This window comes from Parasteatoda tepidariorum, chromosome 7, assembly GCF_982258835.1.
Source record: "Parasteatoda tepidariorum strain Cologne lab strain chromosome 7, Ptep-v5.0, whole genome shotgun sequence".
NCBI lineage: Eukaryota > Metazoa > Arthropoda > Arachnida > Araneae > Theridiidae > Parasteatoda > Parasteatoda tepidariorum.
The window spans coordinates 20,040,401-20,059,563 of record NC_141761.1 but is presented as its reverse complement, the minus strand read 5'-3'; the positions used below and the strand labels follow the sequence as shown (position 1 = coordinate 20,059,563).

Here is a 19,163-nt window from a genome sequence, read left to right as displayed (position 1 = left end):
AAATACTTTAAAGATATTGTAATTATTTTGACTATGTTTTTTGAGAATTTTCTGTAATAAAGCATTTTATTTATACACTATTTAAAACGTAAAAATTTTCATATTTTTGTCGATAATTCGAGAGCAAGTAAGCCGATTAAAAAGAATTTCGGTATGAAATGAGATCGGTACAATACAATTGCACTAAAAAAAGTATGGCCGAAACTACCAGAATATGATACAATGTACCGTTTTTTTACGGAAACACCAAAAATTCCGGTTATTTTGCAGCAGAACTTTGGTAATAATTTTGCTAAAATTAACAATAAAATATAGTTAAATAATGTGCGATAAAATTGGGTTAATGTGTTAAAGTTTTATAATTTTATCATGATGCCTTAGGGCAGAGATGGGCAAACTACGGCCCGCGGACGAACTGTGGCCCATCGGAAGGTTTTATCCAGCCCGCGGATAGAATTTTAACTTGCCGATCCAGGATAAATATAAAAAATATGCATCTATTTTCTTGTCGACTTTTTTAAAGCTATTTATGTTCTTTCTTTTTAATCAAAGTACTGATGACCTTTTTACTTTCGCTATTTCTGTATTCAAATAAATTGATGGAAATAGCACAGAGAGCTTCAATTGGTAAAATGTTGAAAGCAGAAGTTCTTAATAGAATAGCTGTAGATTGGCGTTTGTGTTTCTCGAGGAGCAAACTTATGGAATCGAATATAGGTGAATTATGCTTCACGCGTGGCAGACTGCGCATTTTAAGCTACAACGAGAGGACAATCTAGCAATCATCTGATACAGTTGTTTCTAAATATGCCAATGTTTGAGTTTTACAAATCATTACCAAAAGCTAGTACCCAAAATCTTAATATTTCATGCTCAGGAAATCAGTGCTATGTTTGCTTAATCTTAAATACATCTTAAATAATCTTAAATATGAAAATAAAATATTAAAAATAAATTAAAATAATCTTAAATATAAACAATCATTTTAGAAGTAGACTAACAGACAAGCATTTAGCCTCGTTCTTTAAAGTAAGCACATCTCACTTCGAACCTCATATAAGGAACTACTCATATAAAAATGAAATCGAAATTTCATTCATCTCACTAAATACTTAAATTAAAACTTAAATATTGGTTTTTTTAAAAATTTAAATTTTGAAAATTTTACTTGGCCCGCCAAACAATTTTTTTCTCAATTTTTTTTTTTTTCTTAAGTTTGCCCATCCCTGCTTTAGGGCCTGGCCTAAGAGCAATTTATACGGTTAAATTTAATTATTTACAAAATTTATACCGGAAATTTTCATAGGGATGGTTTTGTCTTGCTTTTAAGATCCTTTTTACATACGACCTAAGAACTTGCTTGACAAGAGTTAGCCATCTGTAATGGAATAAAGTAACAGGATCGCGATTTCCTAAGTCTTCTGGAGGATTCTCATGGCGATTGCATTGAAAATGTACTGAAGATATTGTTGGTTGTCAGGAATGAGCAAACAAGAATGAGTTCGGTGAGGCTAAACCCTAGTTTCGTGCAACCGGAGATAAACTTTCAAGCTGCGGATTACTTAGAAAACATAACTGGGATTCTTGCATGAGATTTTCTCCCCCAATGCTGCAATAGATATTATTAAATCATTCTATCTAGGCACCATGTAAATTATTAAAGAAATACCAAAGTTTATCTGTTATTTCGAGGTTATGGAAAGGTGTGTCAAATTTGTGATAGAGGCTTCGAATAAAATAAGTGAACATGAAGCTAGAGATTAATATATCCGAACAATTCTAAGTTAATCCTCGTTTCTCTAAAAAAAATACTTTAAATGCGCAGTAGATGCAAAAAAGGAACCTTATCAATGCAGTAAGCCCATACCCTCCAACTGCTACGGAATTTCCGTAGTTTCAGAAATCTTCTTTTCAGACGGTAGCAAAATTAATGTCTTAATATTTAAAAAAAATTAATTTTAGCGTAACTTGTCCACTATTACTTATAAAAGTGCAGGCCATATGGCTAGATTCTTAAGTTCAGATAAAAGTTTTATGAGAGATCCATTTGCTTTAAAAATTTCTACTCTGGTTCGCTACCACTAGAAAGAATTATTTTCAAAATCTTCATAAGTTGGAAGGTATGAGTAAGCCTTAGAATCCAACGACATTAAAGTGCTTCGAAATTTCGAACCTCATTTTTTTCGACCTACTCTAGTGGGCAACCACCTTTTTCCCCCAATTCTTGGTAATTTATTAATACATCATTTCCATGAAAAAGTTTTTAAAATGTTCAAACTCTCATGGTGGAAAAGATATGTTGATAGTAGGTTTATCTTACTAGACAGTGATACAGATTTTCAAAGCGTTACTTTTTTGTTGTCAAGCCGATTAACCTAAAAATTTAATTTGGTTTCAATGCGAAAAATAATTTTATTTAATCTTTTTTAGATGTTCTTGCAACTAAACACCCTGATTACTTTCCTGCCTTTGTTTATCATAGATAGTTTGCTGTCTTTTTGCCCCCTTCTGTTAATTTTAATGACCCTAATTGTCTGAAGATTTCATACTTTCGTTTTCCGTGCTCTTAACCTTTGCTCTAAATCTTCTTTGAAATCTGAACTGAACTTACTCTACACGTTTTCTGATTTCTGTTAACCATGCATTTAACCCTTCTACAGTTAATTCAACCCTTGCTAAACTAATTGACCCAAATGCCTCTCTCTTTTTCTAATCTTTACAGTGAACTGTTACTTTGCTATCGTTTTCTCCCGTTTGCTACAAAATTGCTAATATTCTCTTTCATTTTGGTTTTAAACTTATTTTTAGCCCTGTTAACAAATCTAATTTCAAGTCTCTTTAAGATCCTATAAGTTTTTAATATCGTTTGGGCATTTACCGCATACCTTGCCAGTGTGACCTTTGTAACATCGAGCAAATCAAACGTGATTTAAAATAAAGACTTAACACAATAGACATGTCAGTTATCAAGAATATGATAAATAATCAATAGCTGCACATTGTTGGAATCTGGGGCATAAATTCAATTTCCACAATGCCAAAAGTATTTCTATCCCAGTCAAGTTTCAAAGTGGCCGTATCACGCATTTGGTCGAAAATAACATCACTACTTGTTGTAAGGAGATGGCGCTAAAGCGATTTTGGAAGATTGCAAAAAATCTTGCCATTAAACAAGTTCATTTCTTATTTCCTTTATTTTTATTTAATAATTTATTGTTGATTTCATTACAATCGTAAGATAGAAAACTACATTAAATTTCAAATGTATTTTTTAGCCTGATATTTCGCAAATTTTTCAATAAAAGAAATGGTTGCTCAAAAGAAAACAATTATGCAATTTACTGAATTTTAAAAAGGCACTGATGGCAAGGAAAGCAGTATCAGTACTACAAGAGTAAAGTATCTACAAGACGTAATAGATAATAAAGATAAGTACTACAAGAGTAAACAGTATTTGGTTTTGTTACTGTTAGAAATGTTGCAAAGTATTATGCATATGACTAAATAAAATTATCTTTTAATTCTTCAAAATAAAAATACTACTTACAATTCGCACAATTTTGAAATAGTTTCAATTAGAGTCAAAAGTCATGGAAATAAACTGATATTACTTAAGCATTTACAAGAATGAAATAAGTTCAAACCCCACTTGAAAATGAAATCTGTAGCTTAAGTCGAGTAAACGCCAGCTGGTACATATCATCTCCCTTCACAGACGTAGTGATGTGTATTCTGCACCAATAGCGTGATCTGCTCGCTTTAAAATTTAATCACTCCTGTCACATCAGCTCAGCTAGATGCCCTGGAATCTTGTTTCATTAACATGAATTCTGATTCCCATGAATTCTGTTCCCCTCACCAACTCCATAGCGAGAGGGCATAACCATTTTACCCTACTGACATAGTGTTTTTTCTTGTTCTGTTTATTAATCTTTTTTGTTTACCATATCTTATTGGCAACTATGCGTTTTATATCGCAAATCAATTTGTTTTTTTTTCTCATTCATGCATGACAAGTCTTACTAATTGGGATTTATTTTTCGTCGCTTGAAACATGTCGTATTGTATTTTCATTAGCATATTTTTAAATGAATTTTTTTCTAATGAATGATAGTGTATTATCATTCATTTATTATCACTGTATTATCAATAATCTATGCATTACGAGCAAATTTAATTTTATATATGACCTTGAATAATACGGCTACATTTTATTATTTTAATGGAATAATTTAACAATATAAGAAGCATTTTTTTTTTCGTAAATACGTTATGCTTTATTTTTGGAAACAGTAGTCACATGTTTGTACATTCCAAATCTTGACATGTTTTGTTTCTCATTCTTTATCTAATTTCTTACTCCTCCGGTACCAATTGATACTTATTCATCCTCTGGAATTACGGAGGATAGTTCCACCTCTGGTTCTGCGGAGGATTGTTCTTCAACTGTTTCTCTGGAGACTTGTCCACCTGTAGTAACTTCAGGTTCTGGAGAAGGTGAAGCACCTGTTCTACATCTTTCATTTATTTTGACTTGACCAAACTAAAAATAAGGAAAAAATCAGCTATCCACTCAAATTAATCGAAAAATAATTACTATGCTGATTTCATTCAACTATGAAAAGTAAGCACTCATTTAATTTGTTTTACAACCAGCATCGAACAGCCGACAAAATTCTGAGCACGACTATCAATGTTCAAAAAAAAGAGTTTCTAAAGGCAATACTCATAAGTTAATCGCCACACTCGCAAAAATATACTCGCATATTCTGTATGTATGTGTATATATATGGGTCATTCTCACAAAAACAGTCATTTTCATGTCCCCAGTACATTTTATGTTTGTTTTACAACTTACGAAAAAAAAAATTTCAGGGAAAGTGTCCTTCAGAATGCAGGCTAACAAAAGAATTTTTTATTTATTTTAGGTAATTAAAATGTACCAATATGTCATTCCCTCACTTGTCCCCACTGTTGATTTAGAAAAAGAAAAAATTGTTTCTGAAATTAATTTTTTTTTGTATACAAAATCGTGTTTTTTATTTCAGAATATTGAAATATAGAATTCAGAAAATCAATTTTAAATTTAATTTCTGATAAAAATATTAACACAGCACTATTTTAAACTTTGTCCCTAGTGTTTCGCATCATTCCCTCACAACCATGTTCTTATCACTTGCAATCTTCTTCGAATAAAAATATTTTAATAAAAACTTTAGCAGTTAACAACTGGCATCATAGAACAAAATTGCAGTATGTTTCCATTTTCAACTTAAAGAAGCTTTACTGTGGAATAAATTTGAATGAATCAAACCAGGTAAAATTTTTTACATTTGTCATTCCCTCATGTCGTTTTTTAGAGTAAAATAAAATACAACTTCATCGAGAAAGTGGATAATTATATGTTGCTTTCTTGTATGAATATAATTGTATGTGATTTCAGAAATTAATAAGACCTAACTGTTATTTTTGAATTTTATTAAATTTGTCATTCCCTCACTAGTGTATAAAGTGAGGGAATGATGCTGAAGTGACGGAATGGTTCAAGATGAGTATATTATAAAAAAAATTTTTTGTTCAATCGTGCCAGCCAATTTTATTTCCCAAACCTGTAAAAACTATTAAATATATAAAACTAAATTATAATAAATGTTAGATATACTTAGTATGTTATCATTTTCAAACTTAAGGTAGCTGTAACTTAGAGAAAAACATGTATTAAAATAAAATGTCATTCCCTCACTTTTTAAATAGTGAAATTAATTAATTAGTTTAAATATTAAGTATACTTTATAGGATATATACTTTCTTTATAATGCCATTACATATTTCTATTAATATAAAAAGTTTCAGAGCTTTTTATTCACTTTACTTTTTTGGGATTTTATGAACTGAAAAATGACAGTTTTCGTGAGAATGACCCATATATAGCAGAATAAAGAGTAACTTCATTATTAGAGTATAAAAATATCGAGAAAACATAGAAAATATAAAAAATTAATGTAAAAAGTAAAAAAATTATTACACGTAAATATATTTAAAAAAAATTAAAAAATGTAAATTAAAAAGCCTGAAAACAAAAGCGAAAAAAAAAGATATAATCTCTTCATCAGCTCGCACGACTATGTCCGAAAAAAGGAGTACTTTCTAATATTGTATCAATACATCCAAAGCAAAATATGTCAAATTATAAATGATATTTACCCGGAGAAATTAATCTTGCTTCGTAATCACTATGATTATATTAATTTTAATTTTTTTGATTTGGGTATCAAAAAAGAAGAAAATGTCTGCATTTTTTGATTCATATGATAAAAGAAATGATTTTAATTTTAATATAAATAAACTATATACTTGGAATTCTAACGTGTCTAAAAACATTTTATTAAATAATATTTTTAATCAAATAAATATAATTAAAAGAATATGTAGTAATGTTTATTTATCCAAAAAGACAAATAGACAAACCCTTACAAAACTTGATAAAAGAAAAAACAGTGGATACCTAACTAAAGTAATTAAATTCTGTATTATGAATTTACTAAAAACTTCTTTGTTAATTTATCTTTTTATCATGTGCAAATCAAATTTGGACAAATTCGTTACTAAAATTCTGTGCAAAAGGGGCAAATCATGTTTCTCTCTCTCTTTATCTCTCTCTATCTCCCCCCCCCCTCTCTCTCTCTCTTTAAAAAATAAATCTCACTTTTCTAAAATTCTGAAAATTGGGTATACTATAGCCTACGTCACAGGTTGTGTTATTCCTACTAAATTTAACCCATGAACGGCATTTTCTGCGAGCCTAACTTCAAGCCACAAATAAACAAACGAAGTGTTTGATCGTTTAAATAGCTGCTCGCCAGATTTTATTGCATTATAAAGAAAAGTAATTGATATCCGATTTTTGATTAATAATTGATTTATGTGGATAGTGGCATAGAATTTAGCATTGCGTCATGGTAAATGTTATTCCTACTAAGTGGAAGTAGTTGTGTTTTTTTTATATTATACCCAATTGTATAATTAAATATCAAACTTATTAATTATAAACTTCCTTAAATTATCCAGTGTAATATTATTACCATGCTCACATCCATTTTCAGGACAATCCTCGGTAACTAACAAATTGAATGCACCTCAGTACTGCAGTGAGAACGCGACATAAAACAAATTCGCCTCTACGCTTTTAGCTCCCCTTCCGCTTCTGTTTTTATATTTTGTAATCTGGCATTCTTATTCCGAAAATATTTTGAATCATTCTTAAAAGTAATGTAAGTTCATTCATTTAAAGTTCATTTGAATTCGCTATTCGCTTTATAGATTCCGTTTTATGTTTTGTTCTGTTTTTTCTTTACATTTTATTTTCTGTTTTTTACGTGATATATTTTTTCTCAATGTGTTCTATTTTGTTTCAATTTTTTTTGTGCTTCAGTATTGTATTGGTATATTTTGCTATGGCTATTTTGATACAAAATTAGAAAGCACTCCTTTTTGCGGATATAATCGTGTCAGTTGATGAAAGGATTATATCTTTTCTATTTTTTCCTGGTTTTTTAATTTTTTTTAAAAAACTTTCTTTTCAATAGTTCATTTTAATAATTTTTTTCCTCTCCTTTCATTATTCTTTATTTTCCATGTTTTCTCTATATTTTTAATAAGTAATAGCAAAACTTTAAGCTCTTTGTTTGGATGATTTATATAATATTTTATACGAGCGTAGTTTTTTTTTCTGAAAAGTTATCACTGGAAAATTAACGAAGTGCTTTTCAAACATATTCAATTATTAAAAAACTTTCATTTTGAATTTAGGAAACACATCAACACGATGGATTGAGCGTATCTCAACTTAATAAATTCCAAACTGAAAAAACTACACTTTGTGTTCTGAGAAATTTTAAATGATACATCTTGCGTTCTAAGAAATTCTAAATTGAAAAGCGTAAACTTTGAATTCTAAAGATGTATTTTTAATTTCTTCTAAAAATTTAAAATATATTTTTCTTCAACACAAAATGACAAAGTTTTACTGCAACTAGCTTATTTTTTACTAACCAATTTAATAATATATTTACTCTGCAGCTACCACAGATAATTTATTTTACTACACTGGTGGACAAAATTAAGAGATGGAAAGCATTTTCGCACATTTCTATGACGCTATTTCTGGACAGTTATTGATATGGAGGGAACCTGGAACCCGATACCATCCCAGCAACATTATCGAAAGGGACCATTATGCTGGTGGAGGACTCATGGTTTGCGCAGGGATCATGCAAGGTACCCGCACACCGCTCCATGTGTTTGACAATGCCCAGAGGTACAGGCAGGAGGTCCTAGAGTGCTATGTGCTTCTTTTCAGGGGCGCTGTTGGCCCTGAGTTCATTTTTATGGACGACAATGCGCGACCACATAGGGCTCTCATGGTTGATGAGTGTCTGAAAAGCAAAAATATTCAACGAATGGATTGGCCAGCCAAATCCCCTGACCTGAATCATATTGAACAAGCTAGGGATGCTCTTGGCTATTGCGATGCGCCAACCTCCCCCCAGAACCATTCTGGAGTTAAAAAAATCGCTCTGGTGGGAGAATGGGAGGGTCTTCCACAAGTTCTTCTTAACTCCCATATTAACAACACGCATACTCGTTGTGCATGCTGTCTGTCTGTCAGGTGTGACCATACACCATACTAGAGGCAACACACACTGTACAAGCCTCACTTTTATTGTCATCTTTTATCCTTAAGTTCAGACTACGTTAGATTTATTGGCAATAGGTCTTGCCAGTGAATGGTACTTTCATTTTTGTTTTGCATAATTTATTATCATGGAATAAGCTATATCAACACCAAATTTCATTTATTTATATTCAGCATTTTTTGAGATAATTGGAAAAATGTCTTCCATCTCTTAATTTTGTCGACCAGTGTATTTGGAAAAATCTTTATTATATTTATAAAAACAGAATATAATTGGTTGAGAGGGGAAAAAATTATGAAAAATCTTAAATGTAAGTATGAAAAATACAATAAAAAAAGAGCTATGTTAAATAAAAATATTGTTAGGTGCAAAACTAGTTGCATGCAGGGGAGAAAATAATTAATAATAATCAAATAAATATGAATTATAACCTATATGTAACTAATTATTAAGAAGTTGAAAAGTTCATTAACTTACAATATGTTCTTCTACTTTCTCAGGAATGCATTTTAAACCTTGAGCACAAGGACATTGCAATAAATATTTTCCCCTAATACCGCCCTCATCGTCAATGCATCGCTTTCCTAGTTAATGAGACATTAACAAAGAAATTATAAAAATTATAAACATAAGTTTAAAATCAAAAAATTCAAATTATTTAATAGAGTGACTGATAAATATTGAGTTAACCCTTAAATATTTGTAATGTGTATGTATATATAAATATCCAATAACTCGGGAATGGAAGCAAATTTTAATTTTGTGTATATATATATATATATATATATATATATATATATATATATATATATATATATATATATATATATATATATATATATTTGTTAAAATTTGAAATATCCAAAGTAATATTTTCCCAATAGTAAACAGGAGTAAGCAAATTAATAGTTTTTTGAATTCCCGGATGGCCAAATTTCTTATGAGTAATTTCAAGTAATTTATGCCTTAAAGAAAATGGAACAATTATCAAAATATAAATATCAATAGATAAATATAATATTACCGGAATAAATATTTGGAACAATAAACATAAAATTATATGTTCCTATTTCAATATATGAGCGTAAATGATTCAAAAGTATTCACGTTTAAAAACTTAAACTGGTATAGAAAATTTTGAGAGTAAATACCAATCACATCTGTATTTAATCACCAATAAATCACTTCTAATATTTGATGAATCACGCGCACACGCGAGCGGATTTAATTTAAACAAACAATATGATAAACCATTGAATAATAATATTAATAAATGGAAATATTATCAAAATATAAATATCAATAGATAAATATAAAATTATTGGAACAATAAATATTTGGAACAATAAATATAAAATTATATGTTCTAATTTCAAGATATGAGCGTGAATGATTCAAAAGTATTCACGTCTAAAACTTTCGACTGGTATAGAAAATTTTGAGAGTAAATACCAATCACATCTGCATTTAATCACCAATAAATCACTTCAAATATTTGATAAATCACACTCACACGCGAGCGGAATCATAGCCACCACTTGAAATCACATTTTTGGTCATCTTCCGTTCAAGGAAACACAGAAGAGCATTCGAGGAAATCCCCGAAAACGAAATCAATTCGATCATATGCTGAACCTTTATCAACCGTCAATGAGACCGACAAGCAGCAGGCAAGTAGGGCAATACATTAAGCACATGCTGCAAATCCGCAAGAGGCTAATTGTTGATGGTAACACGCGGTAGGCGAAAACGAAACCAAAACAGCGAAGACATCAATTCTTTGACGACGATTCCGGTACAACGGTAGAGGCAACGTCTGGACCCATTAAGGAGGAAAGTCCCGAAATTCTCTTTTAATTTTATGGCATCATATTCTTTTAGTCAGGATATCTGTTTCACGAGAAACGCCGGTATCTCCTAAACCTTCATTCGATTATTTTCTTCTTTCCTTTTATATTTATATATTTTTTACTTATTTGAAAAAAGCATTTTTTTAATGGAGGCAGTGAAAAAAAAATTGCCAAACCAACTGCAAAATTTATCCTGCAAGGCTTGAAAGGGTAGCAGTCATGGTGAGTGATGTTAGGCCACGCAGATAGCAGTTGGAAGGCAAAAAATATTTTATTAGCTTCACATAGTATATTTAAGACATTTTCTAGCAAAGGCGGAGCTCAAATTCGCACTCTAAAACTGTGTGCTTAAGTTTTTATCCTAGGGAAAGTAGCAAAGGAATATCCCTCTATTTTGTTATATTTGAGGGGATAAGAGAAGTCCCAAGGATTACTATTGGTTTATGAAAGAAATCTATCTTTTCCCACACAGAGCAAAGGGAGATATGTCCTGCTCTTAATTAAATGCATAGTTGAGCCAAAAATAGATTTAAGAACAGGATGTGGCTTTTAAAAGTGTGAGAAAGTATTTCGAATAGAATAATTAATTAGGAATAAAGTAGGAGTTGTTTTATAGCAAAGAAACTAACATAAAAAGATTAATAGAAGCTTTTTATGTTACATATGCTACATATATATGTATGTATAGAGAGAGAGAAAGAGAGAGATACACATCATAATAAATAAATACAAAAGGAAAAAAATTAAAAAAAACAATAAGTTTTATTTATTGCGCTTAAGCTGCAAATAAATAGAACTCTCAAACTAAATTCAAAATGTAGAGAAAACATGGACGTGTGTTTGGGACGATGCTCTATAAGCCTATTTTTATGGATTTAAAAAGTTATAATAATTAAATGCCTGGAAAAAAATATGTTCAATATTTGAATTATTCTTCATGTTGTACCCGGTACGAGGTCTCTAATTCCGAGGGGACCTTCGGATCGACATCCTGCTACTCTGAAAGCAAAAGATAAAGCAAACGATTTTTTGATTTACATTCAATACCCGGCGTGTGATAATAAAAGATGCAGAACTTGGCCTATTATTGACAAAAACAAACAATCCATCATAACAATAGATCCAAATCTTTTTGTAAAATGAAAAATGTTATTTATATGTTAACCTGTGGTTTTTGTAGCATGCAATATGTTGGGCAAACCCGTAACTCGCTTATTATTCGAATTAATCAACATCGTTCTGACATAAACAGTAATAAACTTATCAATAACCTGGAATTGTATCATTTTAGAGAACATAACTTTAACAGAGTCGAAATCAATATTTTAGATATAGTAGAAGATTTAGATTTGAGAGAAGAAAATTACTGTATGCTTTTATACAAAACAATTTTGCTGTATGGGCTGAAGGATACCTTCCAACATACACAGATTAACTTTAAGGACTCCTCAATTTATTTATTTTTTCATATTAAAGATAAGCGTTCAAATCGAGGTGAACGGGGATCAAGAAGTAAAAGATCTCTCGCAATAGTGACAAACTAAATGAAAATTTTATTTCTAATATGAAAAAAGATTTTAATAAACATAATAATATTAAACCAATGAAAGATTTTGTTTAAAAATAATGATGTGTATAAACTTCAAGATCTTATTATTAACTTTTATTTTATTAATTAACCCTTCAAAATTCTTTGTTTCGATCTTGTAAAAGCTAAAATGATTGAAATTTTCCCCTAATAAAAAGAAAAATTTCGATAATTTATATTTCATTATTAACTTTCTAAACCCTATTTTCGATAAAATCAAATTTCATAATATTATTGAAAATTTCAAAAATATATTTAAATTAAAAGATTTTAACATAATTAAAAGCTTTAAATATGATAACTCTCTTGGTTGAACTATATTTAATTATAATGATATAAGCAAAAATTTAGGGAGGAATAATGTATCCGATTATGAATGTCACTGTGAAGAAAAGAAATATTTTGATTTTGTTGATTAACATCACAAACATATTATTACTGATAATTGAAATATTATAGAAAACTTAGAACTTAGGAATTAAATGATAAAAGGCACAAAATTTGGACCCATTTACCATATATCAAATGCTAAAATTCTAAAATACTTTCTTAATGATCTCAATATATTTTGCTTAAAGATATCAAATAGATTCTCTTTACCTTTAGAATAGAACTGTGTTTTCAATAATAAGGATTATTTATATAACAGTAACAATTCAACAATTTTTTCCAAAATTGTTCAATCAATTAAGCAACTACAAAATTTCCCATAATGTTAAGACCCCTTAGTGTTAATTTCATTTTTTGAGTATTTCGTCATATCTCGAGAGCTTTTGAAGCGAAAACTTTTCAAAACTGTTTACACACAAATATAAAAATTGCTTATCCAAAGACAATTCTTCACAAAAAATTTTTTAAGTAAATATTTATTATTATTTTATTTAATAATGGTCAAAAAAATTTAATTCTCAGGTATGTATTTCTGCGTCATTTTTTTTAAAGTATGTAATTTTGCATAATGTATGTAATTGCAATGCAATTTTTTAAATTATTTTAAAGAACGTACTTTTATGTAGCAAAATAAAAAATTTAAGTGAAATAAGTCGAATAATTCCTGCGAAACAAAAGTTTTAAAAAGTTTTATTTTTAATTAGTTAGCTATCATTTAATATAGCATTTGCATGAAAAAATAAGTAAACTGAGTTTTATACTAAGAGTAAATATTTAACCAATAATGCTAGTTATTAATTCCAGAAATAGAGTTCTAATACTTTAATTAGTGTTCTATTGTTTAAGATGGTTTATTTATTCGAATTTCGGAAAACTTTATGAAAAGTTTAGGTGAAATCAGCAGAAAAAGGAAGCTGGTAGATTGATATTTCTCTATTTGTAATCTTAATCACACTTTTTTAACTTTATTCGAAAAGAACAATTTAATAGCCTCACCATATCATAATACACTGCTAGAATTTTCTTACTACATTTCGGGTAGCAGTCTGTCCTTCCAATTAACCTTAAAGTTTACGGAAAAGAACATTTTTTACCTTGACGGCTTTGAAACAGTTTACAACTATCTTGAAATATTAACCAGTTACAACTACCATAGTTTCAAAACAGCACAAAAACAAATTCAACTGGACAATGGAGATAATTTAGCAGATTTACGGTGCTGCCATCTATGGGTAAATGAGAATATCGTATTCTAATAAGCCAGAGTCACATATTGTGGATTGCAGGACACTGGAAATTCTTCCTCTATTGAACAGAAAAGGGCGAAATAGTGTGGTTTTAAAACTGAGACTTGACCCCTCGTTCTGTCATGAGATTGATGATTGATTTATGATGAGTCATGAGATTGACAGATTAGCAATTTCGGCTATATACAGGTGATTGTCAAAATAATGGAAACACTTGTGAATAAAAGTGACATTTAAGAATTCGCTTCATAAGCATTAAAATATAATCTTAGATACCAGTTTTTTTTTAATATAAAAAGTACATATATTAGGTGGTATGAGAGAGCTTTAGCAGAGTTGTCTACGTTTTGATTTTTTGTCAGAAGCGTAAAATGTCAGACCTCACAGATTTTCAGAGAGACCAAATTGTAGGAGCCCGACTAGTTGGAGCAACAGTGACCGAAACATCCCAGCTTTTAGGTGTTTCTAGAGGTACGGTGTCTAAAGTAATGACAGCATACACACAGCGCGGAAAGACAAGCTCAGCAAAGCAAAATAGTGGACGGAAGGAGAAGCTGAGTGAAAGAAACCGACAGGTATTGAAGCGGATTGTAATGTCGAAAAAGAAAACAACTGCAGCCAAAGTGACTGCAGAGCTCAATCAGCATCTGGATTCTCCAGTGTCAACAGTTACAGTTAGGAGATACCTTCGTAAAGAGAACATTTACGAAAGAACAGCAATTCCCAAGCCTTCAAAATCTAGGGTGTTTCCATTATTTTGATAACCACCTGTATGTACCCATCTATAAGGAACTAAGTGGCTTCCTTAGTTTAGCCTACTTTGTGCGATAAAATTCTGGTGGTTTTACTGTATTAGGTAAAAGCAGTTAATATATTGAAACAGTTGTTCTCTCAGTGAACAGTTTGAATACCATCTTATTTATGGTTGTTTAACTTTGTTTGTATATGGTGGAATAAAATATGTTAAATAAATTGTTATTCAATATTTTTTCCCGAGAAATTTCTAACAGTGTATTCATATCGTCTTTCAAGAATTCATTCGCTTCTAAAGTAATGCTTCACAACAATCTTAAAATGATTAAATCATAATTTAAAATTTAAAAATAGGTATATATCACCTTCTCCAAGTCGTTGGCGACAGGTGCCTTTTAAGAACAAAACTCCCACACAGCATTCGTCATCAGCACAATCGTCTCCGTCATTGCATCTCTTTATAGGTCTCCTGGTAGGCCGTTGTTTTGCATTCTCAGCAGCGACAACTGCCACCTGCACAAGACAATTTTATACGTTAAAATTATATTAATTATGCTCGAAAGAAAACAGTCTGGTTAAATTACCGTACTGGACGGTAATGACATTTCTGGTAAAAAAAACATAATTCTTGTAATTGAAACAAAAATCTGTTGTTGTTACATATGCCAAGCCAATATCACCAAGCCTGCTTGAAATCATGAGATTCAAGGCAGAGGATGCGCTTCTTGTTTTTTTGGTGACACCATCAATGGAAATTCAGGGTTGAAAGGAAAACTTAGTCAACTGTTTAAGATTTTTTGTTTCCGAAAGAGAATTTTAAAAAATAAAAATTTTAGCTGCTGATTCTTAACAAAAAAAAGTTCCGCAGTGGACTGATCGTTAAAACGGTTTCCAGCAGATCACCGAAGTCAAGCATAACTGGCTACGGTCACTGTGAGGGTGGGTGACCACTTAGATCAGTCTGCGTAGGGACCGAGGGTGTGCGGTATTGATCTTCGTTAAACTGTTCTACCGTGAAGTGCTCGACTTCGCGTGCAGGTCTGGCGTGCAGGCTACCGAAGCGGGGGTGCCATGCCCTCTGCAGAGGATCAAAATTGTGATGGCATGTCTTCGGATCATCCTCAGGGGTGTTTCCCAGACCGTCGCCAATAGCCCATCGTGCAGCTCTAGTGAGACGTAAATTGACTACAACTACAACAAGGAAACCTTAATTCTAAAAAAAATATTATTGTTAAAGAAAAATGCATGAGCTAAAGATGGTACTATAACAATTTAATTTTCAAGCCAAAAAACAATTTTTAGCAACATAATTTAAGTACTTTTAATTATATTGTGATTTTTGTCCATGGAACCACGGTGCCTCAGAGGATAGAGTACTCCCCTCCCAATGAGGTGAACTAGGTTCGAATCCCAGGGATGGCTGGTTGATACGAATTCCACACCACCGAACCTAGCGCTGACGTTAAATATCGTCAGTGGTTGACGAATCTTGGGTAAGAGTCCTCTTGCCATTAGGCTATCCGTGGGAAGTTTTTCTCTACACGTAATGCAAATGTAGATTAATTGCATCAAAAAAGTCCTCTAAGGTGAATTTCTCATAAGTTTGCCGCTACGCCTAATACTTGATCCACAAGTTCCCTTGTCTTCTTGGTTGGCTACGGAGTTAAAAATCGGTAGTTGTTAACTCGAATTTGGGCCGGCTGTTCATCTTTGACGATTATAAAATAAAATAAAATTGACTCCTTTTTATTTTCTGAACTATTTTGTTTTTAACCAAACTGTCCTGATAGAAATTTAATTTTGGTAAAAAGAAAATTCTTTTTTTTTTTCTATTCCAAGTTTAGAATTCTTTTTTTTTTTTTTTTTTTAAATAATACATTAATTTTGATTTAATTTGAATTCCATTGCTTTGAATATTTTGTAAACGAATTTCTATCATAATCCCTTTTTGCATAATCAGTATCTAACAAAAAAAAAATAAAAAAAGCACAAAAAAAAAAAAAAAAAAAAGAATAGTGAAATCTATTTAATTAACTGCTCCTGTATCAACATTAATAAATGGTTGAAAAAATTCAATGCATATTTTGATAACAAAATTACATACCAAAACTAAGCAAACTGCGGCAACCAGTGCAATCTTCATCTTTTATTTCTTAAATTGAAAATAATGACAAAAATTGTTCAAAAAACCACCCGTGTCTGATTTAAGTAATAGATAAAGTAGAATTTTATATTACTTATCGGTCATATAAAGTGGCGTCATTAAGTGGTTTTATCGAAAAGATATATTTGAGAGACAATGCATAATTGTTAGGTTTCTTTTGTTTCAGAAAGCTATATTTAATATTATCTTTGTCGCAAGTACTTGTGCGTAATATTCATTCGATATCTACTTAATATCCATATATTGGGAGGAATCACGCACCCACAAATAATCTCAAAACTTATTGAAAATTATTATCATTAAAAGCTCAAAAATAAAATACTTTAAAGATATTATAATTATTTTGACTATGTTTTTTGATAATTTTCTGTAATAAAGCATTTTATTTATACACTATTTAAAACGTAAAAATTTTCATATTTTTTTTTGATAATTCGCGAATTAGTGAACTGATTAAAATGAATTTAAGTACGAAATGAGATCGACATAATACAATTGCGCTAAAAAGAGTATGGCCAAAACTACCAGAATATGGTAAAATTTACCATTTTCTTAAGGAAGCCTCAAAATTCTGGTTATTTTTGCAACAGCACTTTGGTAATAATTTTGCCTTAGTTAACAATAAAATATTATTAAATAATGTGCGATAAAATTTGGTTAGTGTGGCAAAGTTTTATAATTTTATCATGCAGCAGGGATGGGCAAACTAAGGCCCGCCTGAAGGTTTTATCCGGCCCATCGGATATAATTTTAACTTGCCGATCAGTGACGAATATAAACAAGATACATACATTTTCTTGTCTACTTTGTTCAAACCTATTTTTTTCTTACTTTTTTAACAAAGTATTGATGATCTTTTTACTTTCTCTATTTTTGTTCTACAAAACATAAATTGATGGAAATAGGCAGCTCCAATTGGCAAAATGTTGAAAGCAAATGTTCTTTATAGAATAGCCGTAGATTGGCGCCATTTGAAGCAGTTGTTTCTAAATATGCCAAAGTTAAAGTTTAACAAATCATTACCAAAAGCTAGTTTCCCAAATTTAATATTTCACGCCCAGAAAATCAGTGCTATGTTTGCTTCATTTTATATATGTGAACAAGTGTTTTCAACTATAAACCTTTGAAAAAATCATTTCAGAAGTAGACTAACAGGCAAACATTTAACCTTGAGTATTAAAACAAGTACATCTCACTTGGAATCTCAATATAAAGACATTTTAAAAATGAAATTGCAATTTCTTTCATCTCAATAAATATTTAAATTATAACTTGTATATCGTTTTTCTACTTTAGAAGTTTTTACTTGGCCCACCAAACTTTTTTTCTTCGTTTTTTCGCCCTCGACCAAAAAAGTTTGCCCACCCCTGCCTTAGAGCCTAGTCTAAAAGCAATTTATACGGTTAAATTTACTTTACAAATTTGTATTTTTTTGCTAAATGTGTTGTAATAAAGACTGTAATTTTGAAAACCAATATTTCCGGAAACCATTACCATATGAACGGTTAATTTACCAAATGAAAGTTCTCAATACTTCATCTATTTATTTTTCATTCACTATTGATAACGCTGTAGAAAACTTGATAGCCATCACTCAATGTTTCTTTGATTTTCAAAGAGACCGCATATCAAGCCTAATTAAAAGAAATACTAATCTATGTGCTCTATACCTGTTCAATAATAAATTCTGTGACTTATTTATTCGAAGCATGGCAAATGGAGAAGAGAAAGATCTTGGAGCGAAACATATTGGTGGGTAACAAGTTGGCGGAATCTAACAAAGATATCAAACTCTAAACTTTCTCACTTTTTCAAGGAATCGGATATAATAAAATTTATAAAAATTTCGAGAATAAAATGGGTTTGTCATATAACAAGTATGAAGAACGACAGTATTACTAATATTTTTAGCTAAACCTGCGGGTACTTTCCCTAGAAACAGATCCTGGCATGGATGCGTTGGACAGCTTTATAATGACCTGTCCCTTTTGAAGATCGAAAAGCTGAAGGACTGTTGTCAACGAAAAATTATTCCGGCGGAAACTGTTTGAGAAAACCAAAAACCACCCGGGGCTGCCAATCCGTTGGAGAAAAAAAAAAGAATATATAAATTTTTTTTAATCTTTATCTTTTTTTCATCTTATTTAGTTCAAAACCAAGAAAACTATTTTCATTCCAAACAGAAAATATTAAAGAAAACAATGAATGCCTAAGAATTGTGGTAAAACAAATCCTGCAATTCTCGCAGTTTAGTCACAAAATCTAACAAAAAACGTTTAGTTATATAAAGCGTACAAAGTATTAAATGATATCTTAAATCTTTGTTAATTAAAGCAATTTGTAGATAGTTGAAAGACAAATCCAATTTTATGTACAAATCTATAACTCAATTTGCTTAATTTGTAGTATTCAATTGCTGTATTTTTTTATTTTTTGTCGTATGCCTGTTTAGGCAGAAGGGGTGCGAATGTTCTT

The 19,163-nt window shown here is 30.5% G+C and overlaps 2 protein-coding genes across 7 annotated transcripts in view; one reads left to right on the top strand and one right to left on the bottom strand.

Annotated features, from left to right (window-relative positions):
• Positions 1 to 19,163, top strand: part of LOC122271814 (voltage-dependent calcium channel subunit alpha-2/delta-3) — a 485,956-nt gene that overhangs the window by 166,089 nt on the left and 300,704 nt on the right. The window lies entirely within an intron of this gene.
• The window catches only part of LOC107446950 (dickkopf-related protein 3), a 37,942-nt gene continuing 23,029 nt past the window's right edge, over positions 4,251 to 19,163 (bottom strand). The window contains exons 1-4 of one of the 2 annotated variants that reach the window (XM_087167460.1): positions 16,629 to 16,711; positions 14,890 to 15,037; positions 9,174 to 9,280; positions 4,251 to 4,543 (exon numbers count right to left, since the gene is read on the bottom strand). In XM_087167460.1, the coding sequence (XP_087023586.1) occupies positions 4,382 to 4,543; positions 9,174 to 9,280; positions 14,890 to 15,037; positions 16,629 to 16,667 (456 nt within the window). In that variant the 5' untranslated portion in view covers positions 16,668 to 16,711 and the 3' untranslated portion in view covers positions 4,251 to 4,381. Of the gene's footprint in view, positions 4,544 to 9,173; positions 9,281 to 14,889; positions 15,038 to 16,628; positions 16,712 to 19,163 lie in introns of those variants that run through there. The other variant, XM_087167461.1, reaches the window with a different exon arrangement.